This window comes from Struthio camelus, chromosome Z (assembly GCF_040807025.1).
Source record: "Struthio camelus isolate bStrCam1 chromosome Z, bStrCam1.hap1, whole genome shotgun sequence".
Lineage (NCBI taxonomy): Eukaryota > Metazoa > Chordata > Aves > Struthioniformes > Struthionidae > Struthio > Struthio camelus.
The window spans coordinates 24,239,580-24,265,064 of NC_090982.1; the positions used below are offsets into that span (position 1 = coordinate 24,239,580).

Genomic DNA, 25,485 nt, shown 5'->3' on the forward strand with positions numbered 1-25,485 from the left:
ATTAAACAGATTTGTTTAGTTCATAGGGTTTAGATTATAGTAATGTGTATTTTAAGTGCATTATTACATCCTGCTGGTTGTCTGGATGCGGACTGTGGAGACAAAGAAGATGAGACTGACACTCTACTGTCAGATATAATCATCACCAAGTTGTCCTCAGAACTCAGAAACTCTTTTTTATTCATTTAAAAAATATGCATCTTCTTATTAATGTTATATCCCAAAACTTTGTACAGAGTAGAGAACCATTACGCCGCACTTTATAATACCATGTAAGAAGCGAGCCCTGCTCTGATGGTCCGGCAGTCTCATTCAAAGCAGGATATTGCACAGTAGTGTGCCAAAGAATCCAAGAGAAGAAATGGGGGTTGTTCTGTCTTTTTTCTTCTAGATCTTTTCCTATAGCTTTACCTGTCAACCTAGACTTGCTTTTATCTTGCACACTGTTTCATTCTGTTCATCTTATTCTTCTGTGAAATATGCACACAACCAGTGTGTGCTCTGAGCCATACAAGGCCATAATCCTCAGTGGAAGGTTTTTCTGCTTTTTATCGTTTTCCACCTTCCGTATAAGTTTCTCTTCTCCGAACTTCAAGTTCGGTTATATACACAGTGAAGTCTTTTCAGGTCTGTGGGCACAATTTGTTTACAAAGAGAATCTCATCCTTGTCTAAAGTTTAGGGTAGGTTTATTTTAAAATTTCATTTTCCGCACTGACTTTGAGCTTCTATTTGGTGTCAGGCTCAGATAGGCAAACAGCCTTGTCACTGCATATGGTGAAATCTTGTGAAGTCGTGCAGTTTCAGAACAATTTTTTACCTTTTTAGATGCAAAGGATCTGTAGCTGGTTTGAGTGTTTATACTCCTGGTATCTGTACCTTTCATAGGTTTCCAAACCCTTATTTGCTTATACTTGGTAGCAATTTCAGGGTTTTCTTTTCACAGTGGAGGCTTTCTATTTACGTTTCTGCTTTTGTGGGGCTTACTTTTCCCCACTGCCAACAGCTGCATACATTTGCAATGGCTTTTAGCATGCAAATTACATTTGGGTCACATTTCTGCTTGCATAAAACTGCAGTGAAATAGTCCTTGTTGGGGGGAATAGCTGAAGGTATTTATTAGCATTCAGTAAATCATTCTGAGCATGGTTTAATGGACTCACTGTTGTAAGACTGGATCACACTCCTGTTTCATCCATTTCCTCTCAGGTTTTCAAAGTAGTTGATCTTGAGTGATCTTGAGTAGTTGTAGGGTTTTTTTATTGTTTGAAAGCAATAATGGAACCGCAAAGTGTGTTCTTGCAGTGCCTGTATATAACCACCTCTAAATTAATTTCATTTGGCCATGTTACCCTGTACCCTGCCTTTTCACTTCAGGGGCGAGGAAGCTCCATGAACCTTAATAGCAAAATAGCAAAGCTGGTTCATTCTTGAGGCAGTTCCTTCAACTTCACTGGAGTTTTACTGACTTGAATTTGAAGCTAGTGTTATTAGAACGTAAGGAAAGCTCCAGAGAGGTTTTTCTGAAGAAAAATCAGCCTGAAAGGGCTTATCCGATCAGCTAGAATGCCTGCAGACCAGTACACTGTAACTAACCATATCGCTGAAGCAAGCACGCAATGCATTCAGTGTCCATGTATTCTACCTCAATACATTGTCTGTATTTGTACCAAAGCTTCTGGGTTCATGCATAGCCATTACAAAAACAAACAAACAAACAAAAAACCCCACATCTCAGCATTTTTTTTAACCTGTAGCCTGTGGATTGCCGTGAAAGGCCATATATATACTCCCAGGTTCTCTCTCTCCACAGTCATCTTACACAGTGGCTAAATTTATCATGGATTCCTGTGATACATTTTGATCAAACTTTAATTGAAGTATTGCCACCTTGGAAATAAAATACATATATATGATTCATGTGTATGCTGCAAACTGTGATTTGGGAAGAAGTACTAAGCCGTCTGTCTCTGTCGTCCTTCTCAACAGCTTTCCCTCTCAACAGGCTGATAGTTCTTTCCATTTCGGTGTACAGCAGATGGATTTTTTTACTTTTAAGTCTTTCATCCTTCATTATCTTGGGCTATTTGCTGTATGTGCTCTGGATGCCACATATAAGAGCTTCACATCTGAATTTCTGTGTATATCCTCCCTTGTTTGCACCATTGCTGACAGACCCCAGCATCTCTTGGGACCCAGGAGATGCTGAGCGAGACCTGAAACTTGAAGATTTGAAGACAGGAGGATTTGTTGAGTAAAGAAAGAAAATAGGACATGACTGAAGAAACAGTGAAATGTGAAGAAAAGGGGTGAAAAGCAAGATATGGGGAAAATTTATATTTCAAAGGAGTGAAAGGGCATCAGAGGTGAAAAATAAAGTTAGAAGAGAAGAGAAAGAAGAAAACTTTGAAACCTGGATAAATTCAGATACAAGTTTTCTAAGGTTTAAGAAAAATGGGAAGTAGAACTTCATTAAACGCAGTTTTTGTGGCTTGAAAAAAAGAGAAGAAATCAGCACAGGAAGAGAAGATTAAATTTGCAAATAAGATTTTGCTTGGAAATCGATAACTTGCTTTTTAAATCAGACTGAGCTGAAATGAGAAAACTGGAGCCTCCAGACTGTCATGTGTTTTCTTTTACGTATAGGTGGAATTGCGTACTGCTGTCATCATATTTTCAATTGTTTGAAGCGATGAGTTTGCTCTCCCAAGTCAGTTCCTGTGGGTTTCTTCTACGCAAAGTTTAGGAGATTTGCAAAAGGAAAGACTAGGGCCTTAACATGGGTGTCTAGTCTGGAGATCTTTTTTGCTCATAATTAAAGCAAGCACAAGTGACTCAGCAATCACTTGTGCGCCTTTCACTTGGTAAACGGAGGGAAAGGTCTCTTAAAGATACATGCCTTGCCTAGTGGACTTGGCAAAGCATGCATCAGTATCTGATGTAAAATGCCTTTTCAGATGAGCTAACGGAAACGCTTCCGTCCTATGTACTTCTTACATTTACTTCTAAGGGTTGAGAATTCAGTTGGCTTTGTAGGCACAGACCATCTTCTGATTAGTTAGCATGACGTGGATAGTGGCTTACACAGACTCCTACTTATATTACTCCTCTGCAGCTGTTGTAAAGGCATATATAATATTGATTTCCTCCCTAGCCCTAAGTTTCATTAGCAGGCTGAATAGTAGACATTTCTGTGTTATCTTCAGATCACAGATCTGAAAGACAAGGATTTCCTTCAGAGCAAAAGCTAGAGCACTTGTTAACTTGGGAATATTTCTGTCCTTACTGTCCTTACTGTACAGTGATGAGCGACAGACACTTTCTGATATCTTCGATTCATGGCAGGAGCAACAATAAGATTTTATACCACATGGACTTTTCTTTGAGTTATCTCTCCAGAAGAGCTTAAAAATGCCACAGGTGTAGCAGCACATCTCAGGACATGGAAAACTAACTAAAAATCTTAATACATGAAAGCAGAAGTAAATTTCTGCAGTTACACTGGTTTGTATTTCTTTAGAAAGCTTTCGGGTTAGATCTTAACCTTATGAGGGTTTCTCTCTTGAAGATTTTTTTTCATTTTGAGTACAGTTTTTCTGAGTGTTGATGATGAAACTATTCTGAGAAACACTGCCTTTTTCTCAGAAAAATATTCCAGTATTGCTTATCCCTGATGAGATTTTTTATTACAATATTCATGACCATTTGAATTTTATAAGCCCTGATTACTTTGCGGAATCATCTTTTTGAATTAAAGAAATATCTTTGTTAATGTACTTTCAGCAGAATGTCCTCATTTACGGTACCAATATCATTGATTTCTTTAAGGCAACTGGGGCACACACGTTCATGGGTCTTAAATTTTGTACATGTTCATTTTGGCAAAATGTATGTTGCAAGACACAGTGTTTATGACTTCTGACTTTCTGCAGATGAGGGTTTGGGACTATCAAGAACTCTTGTTTTCATTTGGAGAGGTGAAGGCACGTTGGCAGGTTCAAGCTTGTTATTTCTTATATTTGAAAATGTTTCAGTGAGAAACTCTGAAGGTCTTGCAAACTGCTGAGGATTCACTACAGTCTATCAAATTTGTTGTGACTGTGCTTGAAACCTCTGCAGTCTTGTCAAAATATATGCAAAATATGATACAAAATATCTCTTCATCTTACTCTAGGATACCATGTTTAGTGTAGTTACATGCCATTGTTAAAACTGAAGCCGTAAAGACTTCAATTTATATACTTGAAATATAATATCTAAGTGAGGATTCTTGCAAGAACATGGGAAGATGAGTTGGAAATGAATATTTATGGAAGTATAGAAGTGCAGGACTACATATAAGATGTCACAGTGAAGAGAGCAAGGTGGAAGGAGAATGTCTTTTTACTGCTTTTATAACAGCACTGTGTTTATTGCCATCTGCCGCTTTGTTGAAGCATTTTGTTAAAGATGGACTCCTGAGCTGTACAGAAAATGGCTGTGAAAACATCTGATAAATCATTCCTCAGAGCTGCAGGTTAAAAGCCCCACATGTTTTTTCACATCAGCAGAAATCTTCCTGTAATTTCTGAAAATAAAATGTGCACCTGAGGATACGTGTACTGAAAGAGGGAGGAATGCTGTATTGCACCTTGTATATAATTAAATAAAGCTTTTGTACTGCATTTATGAGTTAGCCACAGGAAGGGATGCAGCCTTATTTTGGAATGCAGCACAAGCTCGTGAATTTAAAAAGAAATTGGAGCATAATCGTTTGAAATAGCTAGAGTCTGAAACAAATAGTGAATCTAGTTTTTACGTGACGCAATGCAAGACTTGGGCAATGCCTTTAAAAAGGGAAGACGTTCAAGAAAAATTAAGTATTGTAATATTTTAGTAATTGTAGCCAGCCTATCTGATGTGCATACATGCAAATATTCTTTTTTAAGGCTCACTGAATGCCAGTGAAGTGTTCACATTTTGGAAAAGAAAAAGCAGAAATGTTTTTTACTGGCATATACCTATTCAAAGATAGCAAAGGCCATCGTTTGGTAAATTCTTGACCTTTATTCTGTTTTTATTCTTCTGATGAAATGAATGCAATGCAACTCCTGGAGCATAGTGCTTGTTACAGGGAATCTGAAGAGGTAACTGAATACACGAGAAAAAGCCAAAGCCTTTGGAAAAAATGATTTCCAAATCATTTGGAATCTGGTTTCCATTCCCTTTTATCTCACAGACTTCTTGGTGCTTCTTGAAGTCTGTTTCAGCTGTACTTTTGCACTTCTAAAGAGGGGTAGTAGCACTTCTCTACCTCATGGAGGCATTAGGATCATGAAGACAGTGAAAGACACTGATGTGGTCAGCTCTTCTGGGACTGGGAAATATAGTTACGAGATTCCTCAGCTTGTTCATTGGGAACCTTCTTTCATCCTCAGCTTAGGACTCAATTTTCATTTATCCAGACTATGCTACATGTATTAAATACTGCATATTTAAGAAGAAAAGGTACCTACGTGTAGGAGATACTGAAAATAACTGAAAATAAGTGTTAGGTGATGGAGTGTACTTTTTGATGACCAGGAAAGTTCTGTGAACTATAAAAAAAAATAAAAAGTAGTCCTGCTGTACCATATTTATTGTGTTCTCCCCTATAGCTTCTATACAAATCTGCTCACTTCACAGATCAGAATACGATCTTACTAACTGCCAGCACTGCGAGCACAGTTCTGGAGAGCAAACTTTTTTCTCTTTCTGTATCTTATCCCCAGTGACCACAGAGTTAGAGCTTAACTGCCAATTTCACGACTGATTCAGGAGACAGAAGAGCTGGACTACAGTTTCCTTTTCTGCAAAGAGCTGAGGTCTTTGGTAGTGATGAGGTGTTCTTAAAACAAAACAACTATGGTAACCTTTCACCTGAAAGATACGAAGGACTCCCTTTAACAACAATAGTATTTTCTACTCGTTTTCCCTCGGGGTCACCCTGGATGCCCAGAAGAGGCCCCAGAAGGCAGAGGGTTAAAACATAATTTGTGCAGCCGTCTTGCTCGCAATGGCCAGCCTTCCAAGTGGGAATAAATGACGTACTCTGAAAGTGTCGACTGTATTAGAGGCAAGACCTGGAGTTCATGCGTGTTTTCAAAGTCTAGTGAATCAGTTCAGTTTGGTGGTATTTATGTCTCTGAAGGTTTGTCTAGATGTGTTGCTGAACAGAAGAATTGACCTAAAACATTTTGGATGTTCTGCAGTGCATTATATTGAGACAAGTACCATGCAATGGGCTGTGTTAGGAGAAGAAACATCTCAGACTCATGTTTCAAGACTGAAATCTCTTAGCAGAGGCAGAAAAGTTAGTGCTGCCATTGCTTGCTCTGTGCCTTGCTCTTGAGCCGAAACACCTGTAAATATAGGGTCGGTATTTGTTCAAAATCATTGTGGAAAGCAATAAACGAACCAGCTGCGTATAACTGATCCCACCAGTATGAATGTCTTGCAATGTTTGGTGTTATAGACAGAAGCAGGAACATTTCTGCCTGAAACATCAGAAATTTTCCTTTATTCCATTTACTCTTCCCCACAGTACCATGAGCTCCCTCTAGATTTTCCTAGGTTTTGGAATTACTGTTACAGTTGAAAAATTTGAATTAGAAATACAAAATAATTTACGGTCTGCACAAAGAGTCAGCAAAGGGAAAACTCTTGAGTAATTACGATTAAACCAGTGTCTGTACTCCCCTAGGGAAAGAGAAACACACAGCTGCAGACATTGTGCAGTAGGAGTCAGATAAAATCACAGCTATCTGAGAAAGTATTTATCACAACATCAGTATTTCCCATCTGCCTCCCCCTGTGTAATAAATTGGACATCAGTGTGTTTTAGAAGTTGTAGTTTTAATGCTGAAGAATGTTTTTTGAGAAACTTTGTTTTACACAATAGTAGTATTTCCATTCTGGTGAGGATAAAGCTCCAGGTGCATTCATGGAATAATCTGTCCAATTAAGTTAGCTGTCCATCCCATTCATTTCTATCTCTACAAAAACTCCGTGTTGTTACAGGAGTTAGGAGAATTCCTATGTTTGTTACGTCTCTAGAAAAGATCGAAATTAAAGCCAAATGCAAATATTGGACACATATCCAGAGCATGTCCCTATCATAGCGATTAATTCCCCAATCAGACACTATCACATAGATTCCATTCAAAATATTGTATAAAGTTCTAATAATATTGCACAATCTTCCTTCTACATATTAGCATTGTCATTGAAATGTATGGCTTTTCTTTTGGTCATGCCTGTTATGTACGTTTCATAGCGTACATTCAGTACAATAATACCTTTGCCTGGTCAAACATTTTGACCACGCTCATATAGTACTTGTTTTTCAGAGAGTCAAGCACTGTTCCTATTGCTGCCAGACTCTTAAATCATGGTTAAAAGAGCAAGGTCCTCAAGACAATCTGCTGTTTCAACCTGGTGCTGTGAATGAACTTGTGGGAGAACCACCCTTCTGTAGCAGCGGTCAAAACGCTGCCACGCAGAATAGTATCACTGGCCTTTGGGGCTGTACCTGTTTAATTACGGTTTTGTAGTAAGAACTGCAGCCCTCGAACTCATGACTTCAGGGCTTTTCAGGACCACTAGCATAGATTCTGTTCTGCTTCTTGCACAACCTCAGCTTTGCTCTAGAGCAAGTGCAAGAGACCTTTCAAAGACTGTGGGATTTCTGACCTGAGGACACTGTAGTTGTAAAAACCTTTTCCTCTCAAGTGTCGTTTTTCAAAACCTCCCATAAACTACCAGAGCACTTTGCTAACCAGACAGAAGTTATAGCGTCTTCTGCAGGAAGCAGCACTGCTTTCCCTCACCTACTTGTCCTCCACCTTCTCTGCTCTTTGTTCGCTATTTTCCTTGCATCACAAGAAGTTTCCTCAGCTTCTGGAGTCACAGGATGTAGCAGGTTTAGGTCAGCTTAATAAATATAGAAATGCTTTCTGTGCTTTTACAACAGCAATGCCCTTCACAGCCTGGGCTGGTAATAATATCGTGTACTAGCTCTTCCTGCGCTTTACTGTTGAACTCCTTCTGCTGCAGTGTTGCTCAGTGATTGCTCAGCATGCCTGTTTTGAGTGTTATTTTTCCTCTAAAGGTTTATTTTTACAGTTCTCCCGGAGCTGTAGAAGTGGTAGAGCAGAGGTTTAGACTGAAGTACACTGCTTTTCAACCTTTGCCACTCTTTGAATAGAGTTAGCTGAGGAGGGCATTTCAGCCTACTGTATCCATTCTTTTTGGCTTTGGTTTCATGATTTATCATTGGTAATTGTTTTCCACCCGGTCCTTAGTAATAGAGGATTCTGAGCATGTAAGATTCTCAAAATGAACGTCATTTTTGAAAACAGTATTACTACTACAGTTTGAAAACCCACTTGTTCTTTTAATGGGCCCACCATGTCGCTACATATTTGGGAACATTTTTTAACAACCTCTGTGGGGCAGGGAATGGGCCTAACTCAATGTTTGTCGAATACGATGTAAATTGACAGTGCTATATAAATGGCTTGTAAGAGCAACAACATGTGTGGCATTGGCTAACTGGTTTAAGTGCTCTGAGAACTGTTTGAAAGCCATGTCATATTTAATATAATAAACTTAAACTGCTCCTTTGGAGCCGTAAATAGTTATTTAAAATACTGTTTTTTTAAAAGCTACTGTTGTCAGCTGAATTGGCCTCTTTCAAGAGTTCCTAAATACATAACTCCTTGTCTAGCATAAATTCATGTTCATTTGGCCTCATTCAAATTATCTCTAATGAAAAAGGTTATAATTATACTTACGCTTCTTCTTTCTTTTGGAGGTTTCAAGTATCACAATACCCTTTAAAGTTTTATGTTATTCAGTGTAAGAAAGTAGTGAGAGGTGAAGTGGCGTGCATAGCATTATGAATTAGCTCTATCTGTTTAAATTTACCCTTTTTCACACTGAAAAATCTTTACAATTTAACTAAAGCTATGAGAATTTGTCTCTTAGTTTTGCTGCTTCAGCAAAATAGCTTTTTTGTGATGATTTTAAGACTTTAAGACGTGATTCTACTTCAGCTTAGTTTAGTTTGATAAAGTTGTAAGTTTAACATAACCTGCCAAATTTTATCCAGTACGTTAGATATAGGAGGGCAGTAATAATTAAAACTACCTCCTTTAAGTTTAACATGCACTTCTCATTTCAATCACCTAAAGAAAAAAATAGGTGTACCAAGAAATTGATGAGACGTTTGTATATGCCGGTCTGGTCTCGTTTGCGTAGTGTGAATCCAGGAAATACAGCAGAACTCAATTTACATCAGTTGGACTGAATTCACTATCTAGTTTATATTCATTTAAAATTAGTCTGTGACTTATTTCCATTTTGTTTAAGACAAATAACATTACCAGGACCTCATTTCATCCTTGAGCTTATTTCTATTTTAAAAGGATTCTTTAACTCTTTTGAGTATAGAGATTATGATGAACTATGTCAGATTTCATATCCTATAGCTGCATTATCTTTATTGCTTTAGCAGAGTGTATGCTAATGTATCATGCTTTGGTACAGTGTTCAGTAAAATATATACAGAATTGTAGAAGTGTTTAACTGTAGTCTTCTTTCGGTTTTAATTTAACTACTAATTCTACTTCTAGGTCACTGCCTTCCTCTTCTAAAATACTAGGATTGCAAATCACTGGCAATTGTCTTCCATCTCCCAGTTTTACGTTTGGTTTGGTATATTTCTGTGGGTTGCAGAGATAAGGAAATAGGCTTTCTAGTTAGCAAATCTAACTGAAGTTTTTGCTGAATAAACTACAGTTACCATACTTTATGATGTCCTGAAACATGCAGTCCCTAACCAAATGAGATTCTTACTCTTAAAGAAGTCAGACTATTTTAGTTGATTTCAAGTATTCTGAAGTAATGTGGCACATGCATCTGTCCTTAACTGCACGAACTGATTACTGATGAATAGCAGTGCTTTGTTTAAAACTGAACTGTTAGGTGCCAGCATGTAGCTGAACATTAATACCAGTGAGTCCAAGCTGCGTACCATAGCATGTGTTTGTATCTAGGCTTTGCTGCCCAGACCTCTCTCTTAAATAGAAAGTACTTCCCAAAGATTGAAGTGTTAGACTGAGACTAAGAGGACAAGAGTTTGACTGCCAGCTCCATTGTTGGCTTGTGGCCAGACCCTCAGTAAGAAAAAGTGCACCTCCATATGCTTCACTTAGCTGTTGGCAGAGTGGAAAAGATGAGCTTCCTTCCTTCCACACAACTTAAGAAGTGAGGTGGGAAAGCTAAGTAGATTGAAATTAAAGAAAGTCAAGTCTGTCGAGCTCAGACTGTAGGACTATTTCACTTAAAGAATTTGCAAAGAAAACTCATCATCTGGAACTGAACTCTTTGCTCTGGATTCTTCTTTAATAAATACTGGAAAGATCATCTGGGATAGCTCAGCAAGTCAGTAAGTACATTAAAGAACTATTTGTTAGACAGATTTAAACACATGAAAACAATCTATGTTTTAAGAATAAAGATCTAAAGGCGATTCTGTATTTTTAATTTTTATTCCAAATTATGTTTAGTGCTTGTATAGTATATTTAATGTTTTCACCATTGCTTATCATACATTTAGACTGATTTGAGGTAGCAGGCTGCCAAAGGTATTAATGATACCTTTAACCGGTATCATTAATACTCTTTTGATTCTGTCCTTCAAGTCTGCAGGTGAGGAAGAAGAGTTACGTAGGCTACATATTTTGCTTTTTTTAGCTTTAGCACAGTAGTCCAGAGCCTTTCTGCAGTTACAGTCGTACAGTGAATGTAGCGCAGTGGAGAGTTGAATTTGGCTCACAGTGTGAATTTATTCTTTCCTCTCAAGCAATGATTAGCATTGTTGTAAAACATTGGTCTACCCCCTCCAAATACCTCCCTAGGTATCCTTGAAATATTCACATTTTCCCTACTAAAAACTACAATTTATATTAGGTTTTTTTTATCTCTCCAGTCTTTGCATGTCTGTGGCTCACCCCGGCTTTGAATCAGTTCAGAATCACAGCAGACCTGGAAAGGGAGGCTGAAGGCGATATTTTCTTTCAGTAGTCAAGAAGGACTGATGGAGACAGGTCCTGTCATGCCAGGGCCTTCACGACTCAGATATCATCCCGAACAGTGTTCCCTTCCCACCTCCTCATATATTCCTGATATATTAACATTCTATAATAGCTCTGTTGTCTGGAAATAAAGCCAGTTTCTTTCCTCAGCTGTCTATTGTATTCTAGGGACAGATGTTAAGCTTTGCGAGGATAAAGCAGTCAGTGTCCACAGAGATTGGAGGAAATAGAGAATAAGTGTTGGTAATCTGCTTTAAATGGTATTAAAATTATTCCTGAGAGATGAGACGGGGTTGTTTTTGGAACGTCATACTTTTTCATTGTGCTTTGCTTCTTATTTAATATGCATAATACGTTATCCCATACCTTAGGTATCTATACATCTGGGAAACGTGTAGGAAATGTCACTTGTGAAATGTGGTTGATGCTCCTTCTGCATACACAAATAAGGAATATCCATTACATGTGAGTCTCCGGTGTCAGTAAGGTTTTATTGTTAAATGCGGAAAAAAAGTAGTAATTACTCACTAGTAACAGATACCAAGGGAAGAGGGGGCTGATTCTGTTTTCCCTAATATTACTGATTACTGGCTGTTCCTTTGTTAATATTTACATATATACTTTACAAGAAGAAATAATATATATGGCAAGCAAAATAGCGATGGGAGGACTATTGATTTGTTTGGCATTAAAACATTTAAAAGAAAAAAGGGCACAAACTAGGATAAGCTGCACACCGAAGTCAGTTTCAGTGCCTTTGTGTTTAACATCAAACTGACCTTTCTGCTTTCTTCATTTATCTTGTGCAGTCTGTTTTGCAAATAGAAAGAGTAAAACTGTTTGTAAACACAGCATGTGTTTCTCAGTTGTCATGGCTATATGCTGACCTATGGAAGTCCCTTAGAAGACCCACAGACTATATGTAAATTAGAATGCTATAGGCAAAAGTCAATAGCCACTTATTCTTAACTTTATCCATTTCCTGTTATATTGCTTTGTTTTTTATTGCTTTTAGCTTTGGCACCCTTAAACAAGTTACACTGAAATCTTTCATGTCATTCATTTACTTGAGAATGACTGTCTTTTGGAGACTGGATGAGTGGTTTTGAAGAACAAGAGTGAGAAAAAATACATCAATACTGAGAAAGAACAAAAGGAATAATACAAAATGAAGCATAACAGGAATAAATAGGGAGCTTTCCGCAATGGGGAAGAGGAGTGATTGTCTCTCCCTCTCTCAGCAAGGAAAGCAAAGAAATATTTTTGTGGTCAGGAAGCATAGAGCTAGGGTGAAAACTGCCAAGAATGAAACGTTATTAGACCTTGCCAAGGAAATTAAAACAAATGGTAAAGGTTCTTTAGCCACATAAATAAAAGGGGAACAAAGGAAAAAGGGGGAGCACTGTGAGCAACATGCATTTGCTCATTCTCCTCTTTTTTTTTTTTTTTAAATTAGCTGTGCTCCCTAGCTCTTTGCCAGTGAAACATTGTAATTGTGACTGCACATTCTAATGTGTCTGTCGCTCACCTTATACATGGGAGTCCTTCCTCTCAACAGTGTATTTTTTATGCAGGGTGAACCAATCCTGACAAGCATTTTTATCCAGCCTACAGCCTTTCTACTTTGGATCTTAGGAGGGTTTGTCAGTGACGGGGACAGTGCAAAGCCCAGTGTAGCTTCTGTGCCTGTGAATGGCCAAGTATTTGCACTCACTAGCTGCCGAGGGGGTTTCCACTGCGCCTGCATATATCTCTCCAGTGGCTGGAACTTACCAAAAGTCAGAGATGGCTTTTTCCATGTTGTGTAATTTCTTCTGTTTTGTGTGGGCGAGAAAGCTTCAGTTTCTGTGTGCAAAGCAGCATATTATGCTACAGAAATAGTGAGATTGAACCTAGTGGGATCATCCTGTTATACAGGTATGACAAGCAGCAAAAGCCAGACAAGAAATACTATAGCAGCTGAATTGCTGGTGTTAGTTTAGAGGAGCAATCAAAGCCAAAAGGAGGGTAGCCCGAGTCTGCACTGATATATCCCTCTTTTGTCCCTGAAACTTTGCGAACAGTGTGATGTGCATCTGGAGTCTGCTTCAGGGTTTGATCTAGACTATGTTTTGGAAATCAGCCAGTTCAGCCTTCAGGGCAGATTAGTGAAAATGGTAGTTTTCTTCTTGCAGTGATATACGCCTCAGTAAGGTCTAGATAAATTTTTAAGTATAAAATGTGTATTTAAATAGAGTCCTGTAGCAATGATGCTTCCTCAGTTTATGTCAGTGAAGGATCTCTCCGGATGGACTGACATAGTTGTATAGCACATTCCTCTCAGCTATGATGCTGGGCGATTGCTCCACGTAGCAACTTTGCCCACAAAAGTAAAATGACATTCTGAAGCAGGATGTCACTGAAAGTACCTGTGATAAAAACACATACAGTTTGAAGAATAGAACTTTTGGCAAAAAAGAAGATCATGGTTGTAACGTCTCTTGCCTCCGAGTGTGAGAATGAAAAATAAACACAAACACAAAATACCTCTTCTTTCTGTGAATTGAAACATCTAGTAGAATTGTGTGTGTGGATTTTAATTATACTCCTGAGCATTTCTGACTGAGTTGTTGGTTAGGTTTGAAGTCATAGTTTCTTATCTGTTTGTGCAGCATGCATTTAACTCTGTCATCAGTGTCAGTCAAGGTCCTTCAAGTAATAATGCCACGCATGTGTTTGAATCGCTTGTTGCAGTTAGTACACTGTATGGTGAAATATCAGAAAGTGAAAGACAGCAGTACATGCAGTTCACTGCAAGGTTTTGCAAGACTACATAGTACGTGCTGCGTTATAGCAGTGGTGGCTTGGCTTTGTAGGAGGTTGCTGACTGGAAAACCCCAAATATTTTTTTGAGTACCATCAGTCTAGGTTAGGCAGAACAGTCATAACAAGTGAATGTCTAACACAGCCTCCTCTGCTAAATAGCAGAAGGTAACAGAAATGGTTACTGCAACAACTCTTAAAAACACCCAACGTCCACATCTGTTGAAAAAGTAGCTTAGAACGCCTTCAACGCTAAGAGACGGTAAGAGGAAAAAATTCTGAAGTGGAACCTATTTGGGAAGAGCATGAGTAGGAACGTAGTATTATATGAAATCATAAGACTTTGACTAGTCCATATGTGACATATTTCCAAAATATATGGTAGTAATTTATTTATGTGTTTGTTTGTTTATTTATCAGCTAGCATAAATCACCATGTTTTCTTTGAGATCAGTGGAGCTATTTACATTGGGTGAGAATTTGACCAAAATCTGTAGCATCCTGGAAAAGCAGCACTTGATAGTGAAGCAAATATATAGAGTTGATTTCCTTCTTTGCTACAAATAAGGCTACATTGTGAGGTATTCTTTTTTTCTACTAAATTATTCCTGGTTTTTGCTTTTAATTTAGCTTGACAGGCACATTTGTAGACTCATCGTCTTTCAGTTAAGAGGATTTCAAAACACATCTTAAACATTCAAATGAAGAATTGTGATCAATTTACTTGTGAAAGAGCTTCCATGTCATAGGTGTCCACCATAGTAACACCTAATCTCGCCCCTAGACTGATTATACTGTTTTTAGTGGTCAGAACAAAGAAGTTACAGAAGAATCATTTGCAGTCGTGAGAAATAACTTCTGAATGGACTCAAAGGTTAATTTCATTCTTAGGGTTGTAGCGTATGGTTGACTTACAAAAGTTATGCTCAAATGAGGCACTTCTGAAACATCGTTGCACTGAGTTTTGAGAGGATTATATTAAAAGGAAGAACAGTGACAAATGTTGCATCACAGTGTCAGTCCATTGTGTAACGGGTACAAAGGCACCATAATCACATCTTTATTTGTCAAAGAGAGCAATAAATAATAATCAAATGTCGTGGAGCTGACTATGAAATAGTATCAGCTGATGGAATCTGTCTAAATTATTCCCCAAATGCCTTAGATTCCCTTAGATAAGTCTTCTGTGTTTTAGAATTGTAAACCTATTCCCTTTCTTGTTTTTATCCCTTTCTGTTTGAACAGTGCTAGTAGGAATACTTATGTGCCTGTGTTATGTTTCTTTACATAGCAAGCTTCTTTGGGAAGGGCTTTGTGTGTAAAGTACTGTATACAAGAATGCTATTCATTACAGATACATATTAATTTAAAAATAAAAGCAAAAATCTACAGTATGATGAAGTAACAAACAGTACAGATTGCACTCAGAGAAACTTAGCCAGACCTTTTATATACCAGTGATGTATGGAGGTGCAGGACCTGCCTAGGCCACAAGCAGTCCAAGGGATACATGGGATCCTGTGAGCGTGGCTTGTCTGGCTCCCTGCCCCTGCAAGTGGTGTAGCTTGGCTGCACTGTGGAAATTGCCCTAATTCTGTCATTTTCACAAGGAAATAAGTTATATAAAGTAATTTACCTGCCTTTCCCTTGACAGGCAAGTCTCACAAATCTGCTTTTGTAAGCAGCTTATCACTGAAACTGGCAAAGTGTGTAGCTGGTGCGAGGACCCCTGAAAATAGTAACTTATGGATACTCTTACTCTATTAGTCCAAAGGGCAAAGGCTGAACTGTGAGCCTAAACCTCATCAGCCTTGCTGATCATCCATAGGCATGTCCAAGTGATGCTTCAGGATGGTACTTTTTTCAGTTTGGGGTTTTTATTTTAAAAGAGTTGCACATGCACACAAATTCATTTAAGAGCAAGTGTGCCTGAGAAAGGTAAGACATGCGTATGTTGTCTTACTACTGGACTACTGGCATTTTGTAACCTTTGAAGGCTTAATTTTATGATCTGTTTGTTTTTTCAGTACACTTTTTGTGTAAAAGTCACTTCTGAACTTTGACATATTGTCATAAAAAACAAGAGAGGAAGGCAGCTCTGTGGTTTATGTAGGAGGTTTGTGCCTCTCATTCAAACATGCTTATACCTTATGCTAGGTATGTAACTTTCCTGTCCTATCTTCCTCAATACTGAGATGAGAACGACCTAAGTTAATGGGAGCCATGGAAAACATAATATTTCTGATTTGATCTGAGATTTTTATGTGGCTGATATTGTGACTTTGGGGTTTTTCTCTCAGCTGATGGGAAGGTACTCACTACCACAGTATTTATATTTTTAATTATGAAGAAATGAGGGTAAGATTGGATGGAAGCAATTTTTTTCATAATTTTGATCATTTCAAATAATCTAACTTTGCCCACACTCAACAGCTTTATTTCATGTCTGTATTTTTGAGGTTGTGCTGTGGATGGTCATCCCACTCCAAACATCACCTGGCTTTTTGCTGGTGAGCCTCTCAATCTGAAACATCGCATCCTGGCAGCAGGTCACATTCTTCAGATACTCAACGTTAGTGATGCTCTGCAAGGTGAATTCAGCTGCCTTGCTGAGAATGAGGCTGGCTCACTCACACAGAGAACATCCCTGGCAATACAAGGTAACTCTCTGGTTTTAGTCCTGCTGTCCTTTGAAGCTCTTGGCATGGCCTTCCTTGCATTGCCTTTATCATTCCAGATTTCTCAGCTCTAAAGCTATGACTGTGATGCACAGTAGCAAATAGATGTTATGATGTTTTACTGCCCCAGATAGTTTTGCAAGCCTACTGAGTATTTAAATGGGAGTATCTTGATTTTTACTTTCTGAGAGTGACACCTGATATTTCTGGTCTGCTGAGTGCATGGCACTTACTGAATCAAGCTGCACCTCTGTATACTGAGCCAGCGAGAAACTGAAGACAAATGTGTCATAGAACAAAACCTCCAAAATCAGAAGCCCTTCCCCTTAATCTTCTTAAATCGGTATTTCATACTCTCTTATGGCTTGGAAAGCCGTCCTTTGGAAAAATGTCATCACTTTGTTACATTTATCTTAGAAGCAAACTGAATGTACGTACCAACAATAAAGCCACAGAAGAGAGCAGTGAAGATAGGTTGGCACAGAACATGCAGCTTTCATTGCTGTAATTGTGGGGGGTCGAGCAGACGGAGATTTAACTTTTCTTTAAATTTTCCACTAAAATTTTAAATGTGTTGCAACTCCCCTGTTCACCTTGAGGCTGGATGATCTATATGATATACCAGGTGAGAAACACACTGATGTAAGGTAACACTAGTAACTACAGCTAACCACATCTCCAGTAAATCACGCCCCTTTAGAAATACGAACGCTTGAGAATGAGTCCCATGCACTACTGCTGTGAAAGTGTGATACGTTTTATTTTTAAATATATGACTTAGAAGTAGAAAGTATGCCTTTAGGATGTTAAAATGAAATGCTCTTATCTGTCAAATTTTTCCTTCGTTCAATTATTTCAGGCTGATCCAATCTTGATGGCAGGGTCTGAATACAAGATTCAGGAAACCGCTTCACAGACCATGTGAAAGTAGGGTGGGTGTTTTTAAGTGCTTGGCCATGTGCTGGACTTGTGTCTTCAGCTCCACCACAGCCTCAAAGCTATTATCAAACAAAACGGAAAGACAAGATGGAATTGTCTCACCCTTTTAGCCCACATCTTTACCCACTGCTTTTTTCTATTTCAGTTTAAACTTTGGTTTTAAAATAAATTTTGCCAGTTTTAGAAGTAGGTTTGCAATAAGGAATGTGAAATGTTTACTGAAGTCTGTATTGACGTCCTTTGAAACACTGCACTGCGTTTTCATGATGTGGAAGCACTTGAAAAAAATCAACTGGAATGAATCATTGGAGTTCTGGGGACTTAAGCAGACCATACTAGTTTGATATCTATTAAAGGTCTAGCACTCCGAGCATATCTTCTGAACTATCTAGAGGCCTGTAATACTGGAATTGGTGACCTTTGCAAAGGGATGAAAAGATGTACCCCCACAAGGATTAATAATGCCTTTTTTTCATAGGCCAAACGGAAATATCGGACTGATAGGAAGAAATCCCTGGGCACTACAGATACTTTTTAAGAAAAAAAGTATGAAGACCTTAATACCCTGTGAAATCGTTCCTATATTACTTTTAATATAGGAATATTAAATACAGGCTCTACTTTTCTGTGCCACTATAAAATTCCCTTTCTTATATTTTTCCAGAAGTCCTTGAAAAGGTGGTTATTTTCATATAAATGCTACTAGGCTTTTCCATGAGAAATATGTGTACCACACATACCATACATAACCAACTGTAAGGCTGTTTTGGCAGCATCTCAGGAGCTTACATGCTTGCCATTGCCATGGTATCTGGCAGCCGCACGCTCACAATGGCCCTCTGAAGCTGCTAACTCCTTTTTACACGTAGCTACAGACACACAGGCTTAATGAATTACCCAAATACATTTGCATAAATGCAGGGATTTGCAATGCCCTGCATCACTGGCTAATGCCTTTACAGCTTTACCCTATCATTTACTTCCTACTCTGATACTTCTTAGCTCCAAAGAATGGGGTTTGTTATACCAAAGACAGTCAATGGCTTAAGTGAGCTGGAATTTTATTCCTTTGTTGTTGCATTCTTCATGGCTTTTTAGGCATAAATAGCTCCCCTTCACTGAGGCATTGAGTACACATATTTTAGTGTAATTTTAATCATGGAGACCATCCATCACCCTTTTTTTTTTATAAGGGTCTCCTGCTGGCTGTTCTTAAGTGCTAACACGGTTCTCCTGTGCTTTTTGACAGAATACCGATGGTCAGTGGACAAGCTGATGGCTTGTTCAGCTTCTTGTGGCCACAAAGGCGTTCAGCTGCCCCAGCTGAGGTGCTTACTGGATGGGACTGAAGTCAACATATCCCACTGCAAAGGGAAGCCCAAGCCAGCCCTGCAGCCCATCGCCTGTAACAGGAGAGACTGCCCTTCACGGTTCGTCCATTTAACGTTAAGATGGATGTCATACGTGCCTTTAAGATACCCTCAGTAGTTGTTTGCACTGGACAGCATGCTATCATAGGCTCTCTAATGTCTGTCTGGGAAAAAATCATGACTAAAAGGGAGGGTGCTTAACCTAGAGAGACAGGAGTTTGTATTGAGATTTGTAGAAAACATGGACAATGCATGGCAGAGACTGTGTCTACTCCTTCAGTAATTAGGAGCACAGAGGACGTATTGCCCACTCTTTGTTAGCAAATTTCACAACCTAATAGTATTTTGTAATTCTTCCCAGACAGTGTTAGTAGCCAAGACTGCTTTTTGACTTTTGTGGTTAAGTAGGAAACTCAGTTTTTGTCTGTATTTCAAACCTCACTGATTGTTTAAACTATTCTTGTCTTCACCATAAGTTTAAATTACCTGGGGGAGGGGCAGTGCCTTCTCCTTACTGATTTATTTTGTGAAAGGAAAGATTTCATCCTAATGGATGAGCCTTCCTGTGTTACTGTAAGTTGAAATTGTTAAGCAGAAGAAATTGATGTCCTCCTCCTCCTATTAAGTATTAGCAGACCTTCAGGCCCTTATAGGTCAGTTCCTCACTAGAGAACAAACACTGACCTGATATCTATGTATTTTCTTGGTGTAACCTAAATATTCTCCACATACAGTAGAGAGGATTGCAAAGTGAGCAGAAGAAATTCAGCCTCAATTGTAATAACGCAGGCCCTAGGAAACAAGTCAGTCCCAGTAGCTGACTCTGGTTAGGAAAGATAAGGCAAATGGCTGACCACCATAGAGCCTCTGTCAACGCATTCAGAATAGACATGTCTTAAACTAACACCGTTTTCCTTTGAGCTCTATGTGTTCTTAAAAATGTGATGGCTCCTTTTTAAGAGATCAAAATAATGAAGTAAGTCAAAGTTAGAGATGGGTCTATCTAAGCTACAAGTGCCAAATCTGAACCGAGAGCCAAAATCTTTCTGCCAGGTTAAGTGCATTTGAATATTGGCTTCCAGCTTTGTTTCACATTTAGTCAAAATACAGTACAAAAAAATATAGCGCATCAATATTGCAAAGCGTTTTCCATGCCAATTGATACTACTCATTGTAAAAACATAGAGCAACATCTTGACTCAAAGCAAAACTTGTCCCCAGATTCTATCATTTCTCCCCAATCACTACAACCTTTCAGAGACGATAGACAGCAACTGCAAGAATATCAGCCAGCTCTCTCATCACCTCCGTGCATAGCCCCAAGCACTTGTATGGGCTGAGCTTGCTCAGGTACATCCCAGCCTTTTTCTGTGTAGCACATAAACCTAGTATCTGGTTGTGAGCTCTGTATACATGGGAGTTGCCTCACCCAAGAACGGCAGGGTCGTATCTTTCTTGTGTTCCGCAAGGCTTCATACCATTTTATCCCAAACAGCATAGCAGACAGAAGCTAGATTTAGCAGATAGCTTCCATTTTTTTGAGCTCCTGTAGTGGCCAAATGGGCCAGATTATAGCTGCAGCTACACACCTCCTGGATCCAGTGTGCATGAAAGAGGTCAAACTGAGCTTTGCCTCCTTCTAGAATTTGCTAGCTTGTAGTTTCCTAGGGACTGTAACCTGCTGTCATAAGTTAAAGCTGTCTTTCAGTTAAATACCCTGGAGCCGGAATAGCCTGTAAAACTTCTGACTGCACTAAGATCTTTCCCTTCCTCTTTTCCTTCCTCCTCAGACACAACACTTTTCTCCTTTGCCACTCTTTGTTGCAAAAGAGACTTTAACCTAAGCATCTACACAGAGAGTCAGTGTTCTGCTGTACCCTGTGCACGTCAAAAATGCCATAGTTCTGCAATTCAGTGATGACTCAGCTGAGATGGGTATAAACGCTTTCCATATTCTGTTTTTTTACTCCTTTCTCCCCCTGCAGCTTATTTCCTTTGTGTATATACTGTGCTTCGGTATACAGGCGCTTGGAAAATGGTCAGGATCTCATTTGAAATTTAGTGCAACTTCTCTCATTAAAGCGGAGCAGTTCTGGACTTGTATCCCCATATTAAAAAACGGGGTCTAATCTGATGTGTGTAGTGGTGCTAAGCCGTCTGATGAGAATAAAGCAGCCAGATTTACCACTCTGGCTGTGTCTTGGGTATAAGGCAAGGTTCTGTTTAATTACCTTCAACAATATGCCCCTGTCCCTCTTTTCAGGCATGTATTTTCTGAGTTGCCAGCTGACTCATTAAGGAGGAATCCGAAAGAGTTTCATTAACTATAATTTGACTTGGAGATGGCAGTATTTCCATGGGAAGAATTTATGTCTTTTTATCTCTTTCCTGAACTGTAATGCGACCCACACGCGCCTCTCAGCTGCTGAGGAACTGCTGAGATGTATGCTTGGAAATAAAACTTGATTGAAATACAGAGCAGAGCTGGGCAAGGGCCAGAGAAGCTTCAGATTCAACCTCATCAAACTGCATGAAAAAAGTAGTATTATTTTTATTTTTCATGTCAGGAGTATGTTTGTTTATACTCACGTTCCTGTGACCACGGGAGTTAATCTGCAGAACTCCATGAATAATGGCTGCCTCTCCATAAGGCTAGAGAATACCTATTGTCTATTACGTACTGTAATGATAAACACTGTTACTGGCCTGGGACATGAGAAGCATTATTTTCCTCCCAGTAACACACAAATCCTGCAGAGTATCCTGACACTACAAAGAAGTAAACTGCTGACTTGACCATAAATCTCTTTAGGAAACTAGTAATAACTTGCCTCCCTCCTGCTCCTACCAATATCTCTTTCTCAAGATATTATATGAATGTTTCACCACTGCGTTGGAAAGGGTTTTCTGCCATGAGCATATTGGCTTCTTCCCATGTGCAGACCTAAATTTTGCACTGTCGGGCCTCACCATTGCTGATAGCCTGTGTGCATGAATATAACCACAGATGGTAGTTCTCAAGGGATTTGCTTCTTTCACAGAGAAGCTTAACAGCCAGCAGTAAGCGGTAGTGTATGGTAGCCAGAGAGCCTAGCTCTTTTGTATTGTCCAAGGGAAGGAGGCTAATGATCCTAAAACATACAAAGTATGTTGTCACTCATGGTAAAGTTAGGAACCTGGGCTATCATTTTGTGTTGTTACAGCTTTTTAACTTGTTAGACTGTTTTTTTCAATATATTGGCCCCACGTCTCAGCCTCAACTATTGAATGCATAGTGCAGTTTAAGAGGAAAGAAAAAAGGTGTCCTTTGTCCCTGGGGTAATGACACACCAACCCCCACCCCTAAGCAGCCTTCAGGCTTTTCTAGATTCTCCCAGCTGTCAAGGAGATAACAGAGAAGGCCCGGGACCAGCACGAGCTAGCAGGCTCCTGGCTCTTCTCTCAGCAGCAGGTTCACAGTGGCTTACGGGCTACTCCAATTTCTTTACAGGGAAAGGATAGCCTGTAAAGGAGTAGAAACAAGATGGTCATTGCCGGGGTTGTGATTGTAGCCTGTGGCCAAGGTTTCTATGGCACAGTGGTATAAAAACAGCCATGTCCCACCCCAGTATCTGAGCTAGAAATAGTTACTGAGCTTTTAAAAACAGTCTTACAAAAACAAAAAAACAAAAAAGTGAATTCTGGGCCCAAAGAAACTTGAAAGAGACACTTAAATGAAAAAGGTGTTTTTTTCTCAACTTTCACCCCCTGAGGTCAGTTTTTAGTGACTATTATAAGAGGAAGAGACACTCAGCACCTTCCAGGACTGTGTCCAAAATGAAGCAAGCCATGGCTGGCTTTCTTCAGTCCAATCTGTAAAGTTGTATTGACACTGATGTTCCTGCAGCTGTTGCATTTATAGCATGTGTCTGCTGTCTGGCCTTTTTGCCTTTCTCCAATAGGTGGATGGTTACGTCATGGTCTTCTTGCACACGGAGTTGCGGTGGAGGCATCCAGACTCGGCGAGTGACGTGTCAGCGACTGACAGCTAAAGGCAATTCTGTCCCAATGTCGAATGAAGCTTGTGCCCAGGGATCCAAACACCCTGTGGATACTCAAAACTGTAACAGGCAGCCCTGTGTTGAGTGGGTGGCCTCCTCTTGGGGCCAGGTAAGGAGCAAGCAGGCAGTCCAAGGACATGGGAGCCTTGTAGTGCGGGACGGAAGATGAGAGGAATAATTTTGCACCCTGGTATATTTACATTATGGTTTGCAGGCTTTTGAGGAGGCAGTTAGTTTCCTCAGCTCTGTGAACCTCATATTTGATGCACTGCATCCTTGGGTACTGACCTTCCTCTGTATTCCCTAGCAGAACTTTCTGTAAACAGGACCTTCACTGCAGACCAGTGTATTGTCCTCACTGGAAAAGTTTGTCCTTTCAGTTCCTCGTTATGGTAGCAGGTGACGTGTATGGGAAATAGTCTTCTCTAAGTCAAGAGTTGCTCTTTACTGCCTGGTTAGTCTGTTTCAGTTTTGGTTGGACTGCTGATTGTGATAGATACTGCAACAGCCCAGTTTTACAAAGTTTCCAGTGTTGCCTGAGAACCTCTTAAAGCAGGAGCTTTCTTGATTTGCTTCATGATCATATACAGAATGGAGGGCTAAAGTCATTTTAAGATTACCTCATGCTGATTTGCAGATCTTGAAATTCTCTTCTTACAGCTTCATCCAGTGACCAGATCTTTAAAAGTTTCCCTCCATAAATAGCAAATGTTCCAAAGTATTTGGAGTTAAACCTTCTTATCACAGGGAATCCAGTGAAGAGTTTGTTCTGTCTTTATCTCTCTGTGCACTGTGAGATTTCCTGAAAGGACACTTGCCTATACATAGTGAATTATAACATGGGCTCAGTCGTTGCTATGTGCCTTCCTCCTTTTTGTCTCCACTCCCATACGGCTGACCCATATGATGAGTTTGCTACAGTTTAGGTGTAGAAGCCTATGCATTTAAGCCTAGTGATACTCATTGTGGTGATTTACACAGACATATAAGCACTCCAGAAGGGTAAATGAGAGGCAGGGTTAAAACCACGGAAGCTAATTTTGCTAGATTTTAAAGCCAGATAACTAATATTACTTTAACATCATTTTTGGTGGAACTAACGTTGTCAAAGGGAAGAAGAAAGAACAGTTTACGAATCCAGAGTAGTCAAAGATATAATCAGAATAATGAGTCAGGTAAAGATAAGGAAGTTAGGCTTAGTACAATCCAAGACAAATCTTGTGGAACAAATCTTTTGTATGAAAGAGGCATACTGCCCTATTTTCACTCCCTTTGGAATTCCAGGTAAGGACTGGTTTATTCTTGCGAAAAACCTCACCCTTGCTTTGTAGATCCTTGTGGGTTATATTGTTCCCCATGACAGCTTACCTAGCTGAGATGATCAAAGAGGTCTGAATTCATTTGTTATACCTGACCTTTGTGAATTATAATAATCTAATATTTCTTCTACCTGGCTTAAAAAAAAATTCAGGTTTCATGTGAGCCTATACAGCTCAGTCTCCAAGTCACAAGACCATTATTAAATTATAGTTAGGAACAGATTGCTGACTGGGTGTCAGTGGCATGTTAAGTAGTAGCATAGGGTGCACTGAGGTCTCCAGTGCCCTAGGCTTAGCGATTAACTTTCTAGAGGACAAAGAAAATAAAAAGATGACCTCTTCTCACTCCTCCAGATTCCTTTGCCTTCCCTTCCATCTTCTTTCATTTAATTGTAAGGTGAATTTTGTGGACTATTTGACCTCCAAAGTTTGGGTTTCCTTGTAATCACATAGTGCTTCAAGAATATTCACTTGGGCTTGTTGGTGATGAGGATTTCTAACCTGTATAGGTATTGCAGAAGGGCTCCCCGTACTTCAGTAAAGGCCATTTCCATATACCTTGCTCCATGAGGAGTCTGGCCCAGGGCTGACTGGGAGCAACTGGAAAACTGTCAATTGTTTGCTTCTCTCTTCCAGTTGTCAGGGAGGGAAGAAATAGCAGCAGGAAGTGAGTACTGTGTGAGGAGGGCACAGCAGCATGAAGTAGCGCTCCTGGTGGGCCGGGGAGGAGGGACAGCTCAGCGGCTCTGCACTGCTAGGGCATCCTCTGTCCTCGCTTTAAGGTCTCTTTCTTCAAACCCTCATTCTGTTCTTGAATATAATTTCCACATACTTAGAAACTAGTTTCCTACTGGTTAATTTAATTAAAAAAACCCCACACAATCACATGCTTCATACCTTCAGCTAATTACGATTTAATCTAAGGAGAGGCGCAGAAAGAGTTAAACAGCAAGTACGTAACTGATGTGCTTGCATAGCTTAGGATAACTTTAGTGTTGGAACTAGCTTGTAGATCTGCTATGTTCGTCATGCTTGCTGCTTTCGTGTATTGTCCTGCAATGCTTTTAAATTATTAATTTGAGGAGACTATGTTCTTGGTTCAGTATATTCGTGGTTATCAACTATTTGCTCATAAATCATGATAGTGCAAGCTGCAAAATGCACAGTAAAAGGAAAATATTGAGATTTCCTGTACGGATCATAGGCTCTTGGCTAATGACT

The 25,485-nt window shown here is 39.4% G+C and overlaps 1 protein-coding gene across 4 annotated transcripts in view; it reads left to right on the forward strand.

Moving 5' to 3' along the window:
• ADAMTSL1 (ADAMTS like 1) overlaps positions 1-25,485 on the forward strand; it is a 198,116-nt gene that overhangs the window by 166,726 nt on the left and 5,905 nt on the right. For all 4 annotated transcript variants that reach the window (XM_009677004.2, XM_009677001.2, XM_009677003.2 and 1 more), the window contains 3 exons: positions 16,378-16,578; positions 18,785-18,965; positions 22,847-23,054. In XM_009677004.2, coding sequence (XP_009675299.1) covers positions 16,378-16,578; positions 18,785-18,965; positions 22,847-23,054 — 590 coding nt within the window. The remainder of the gene's footprint in view (positions 1-16,377; positions 16,579-18,784; positions 18,966-22,846; positions 23,055-25,485) is intronic.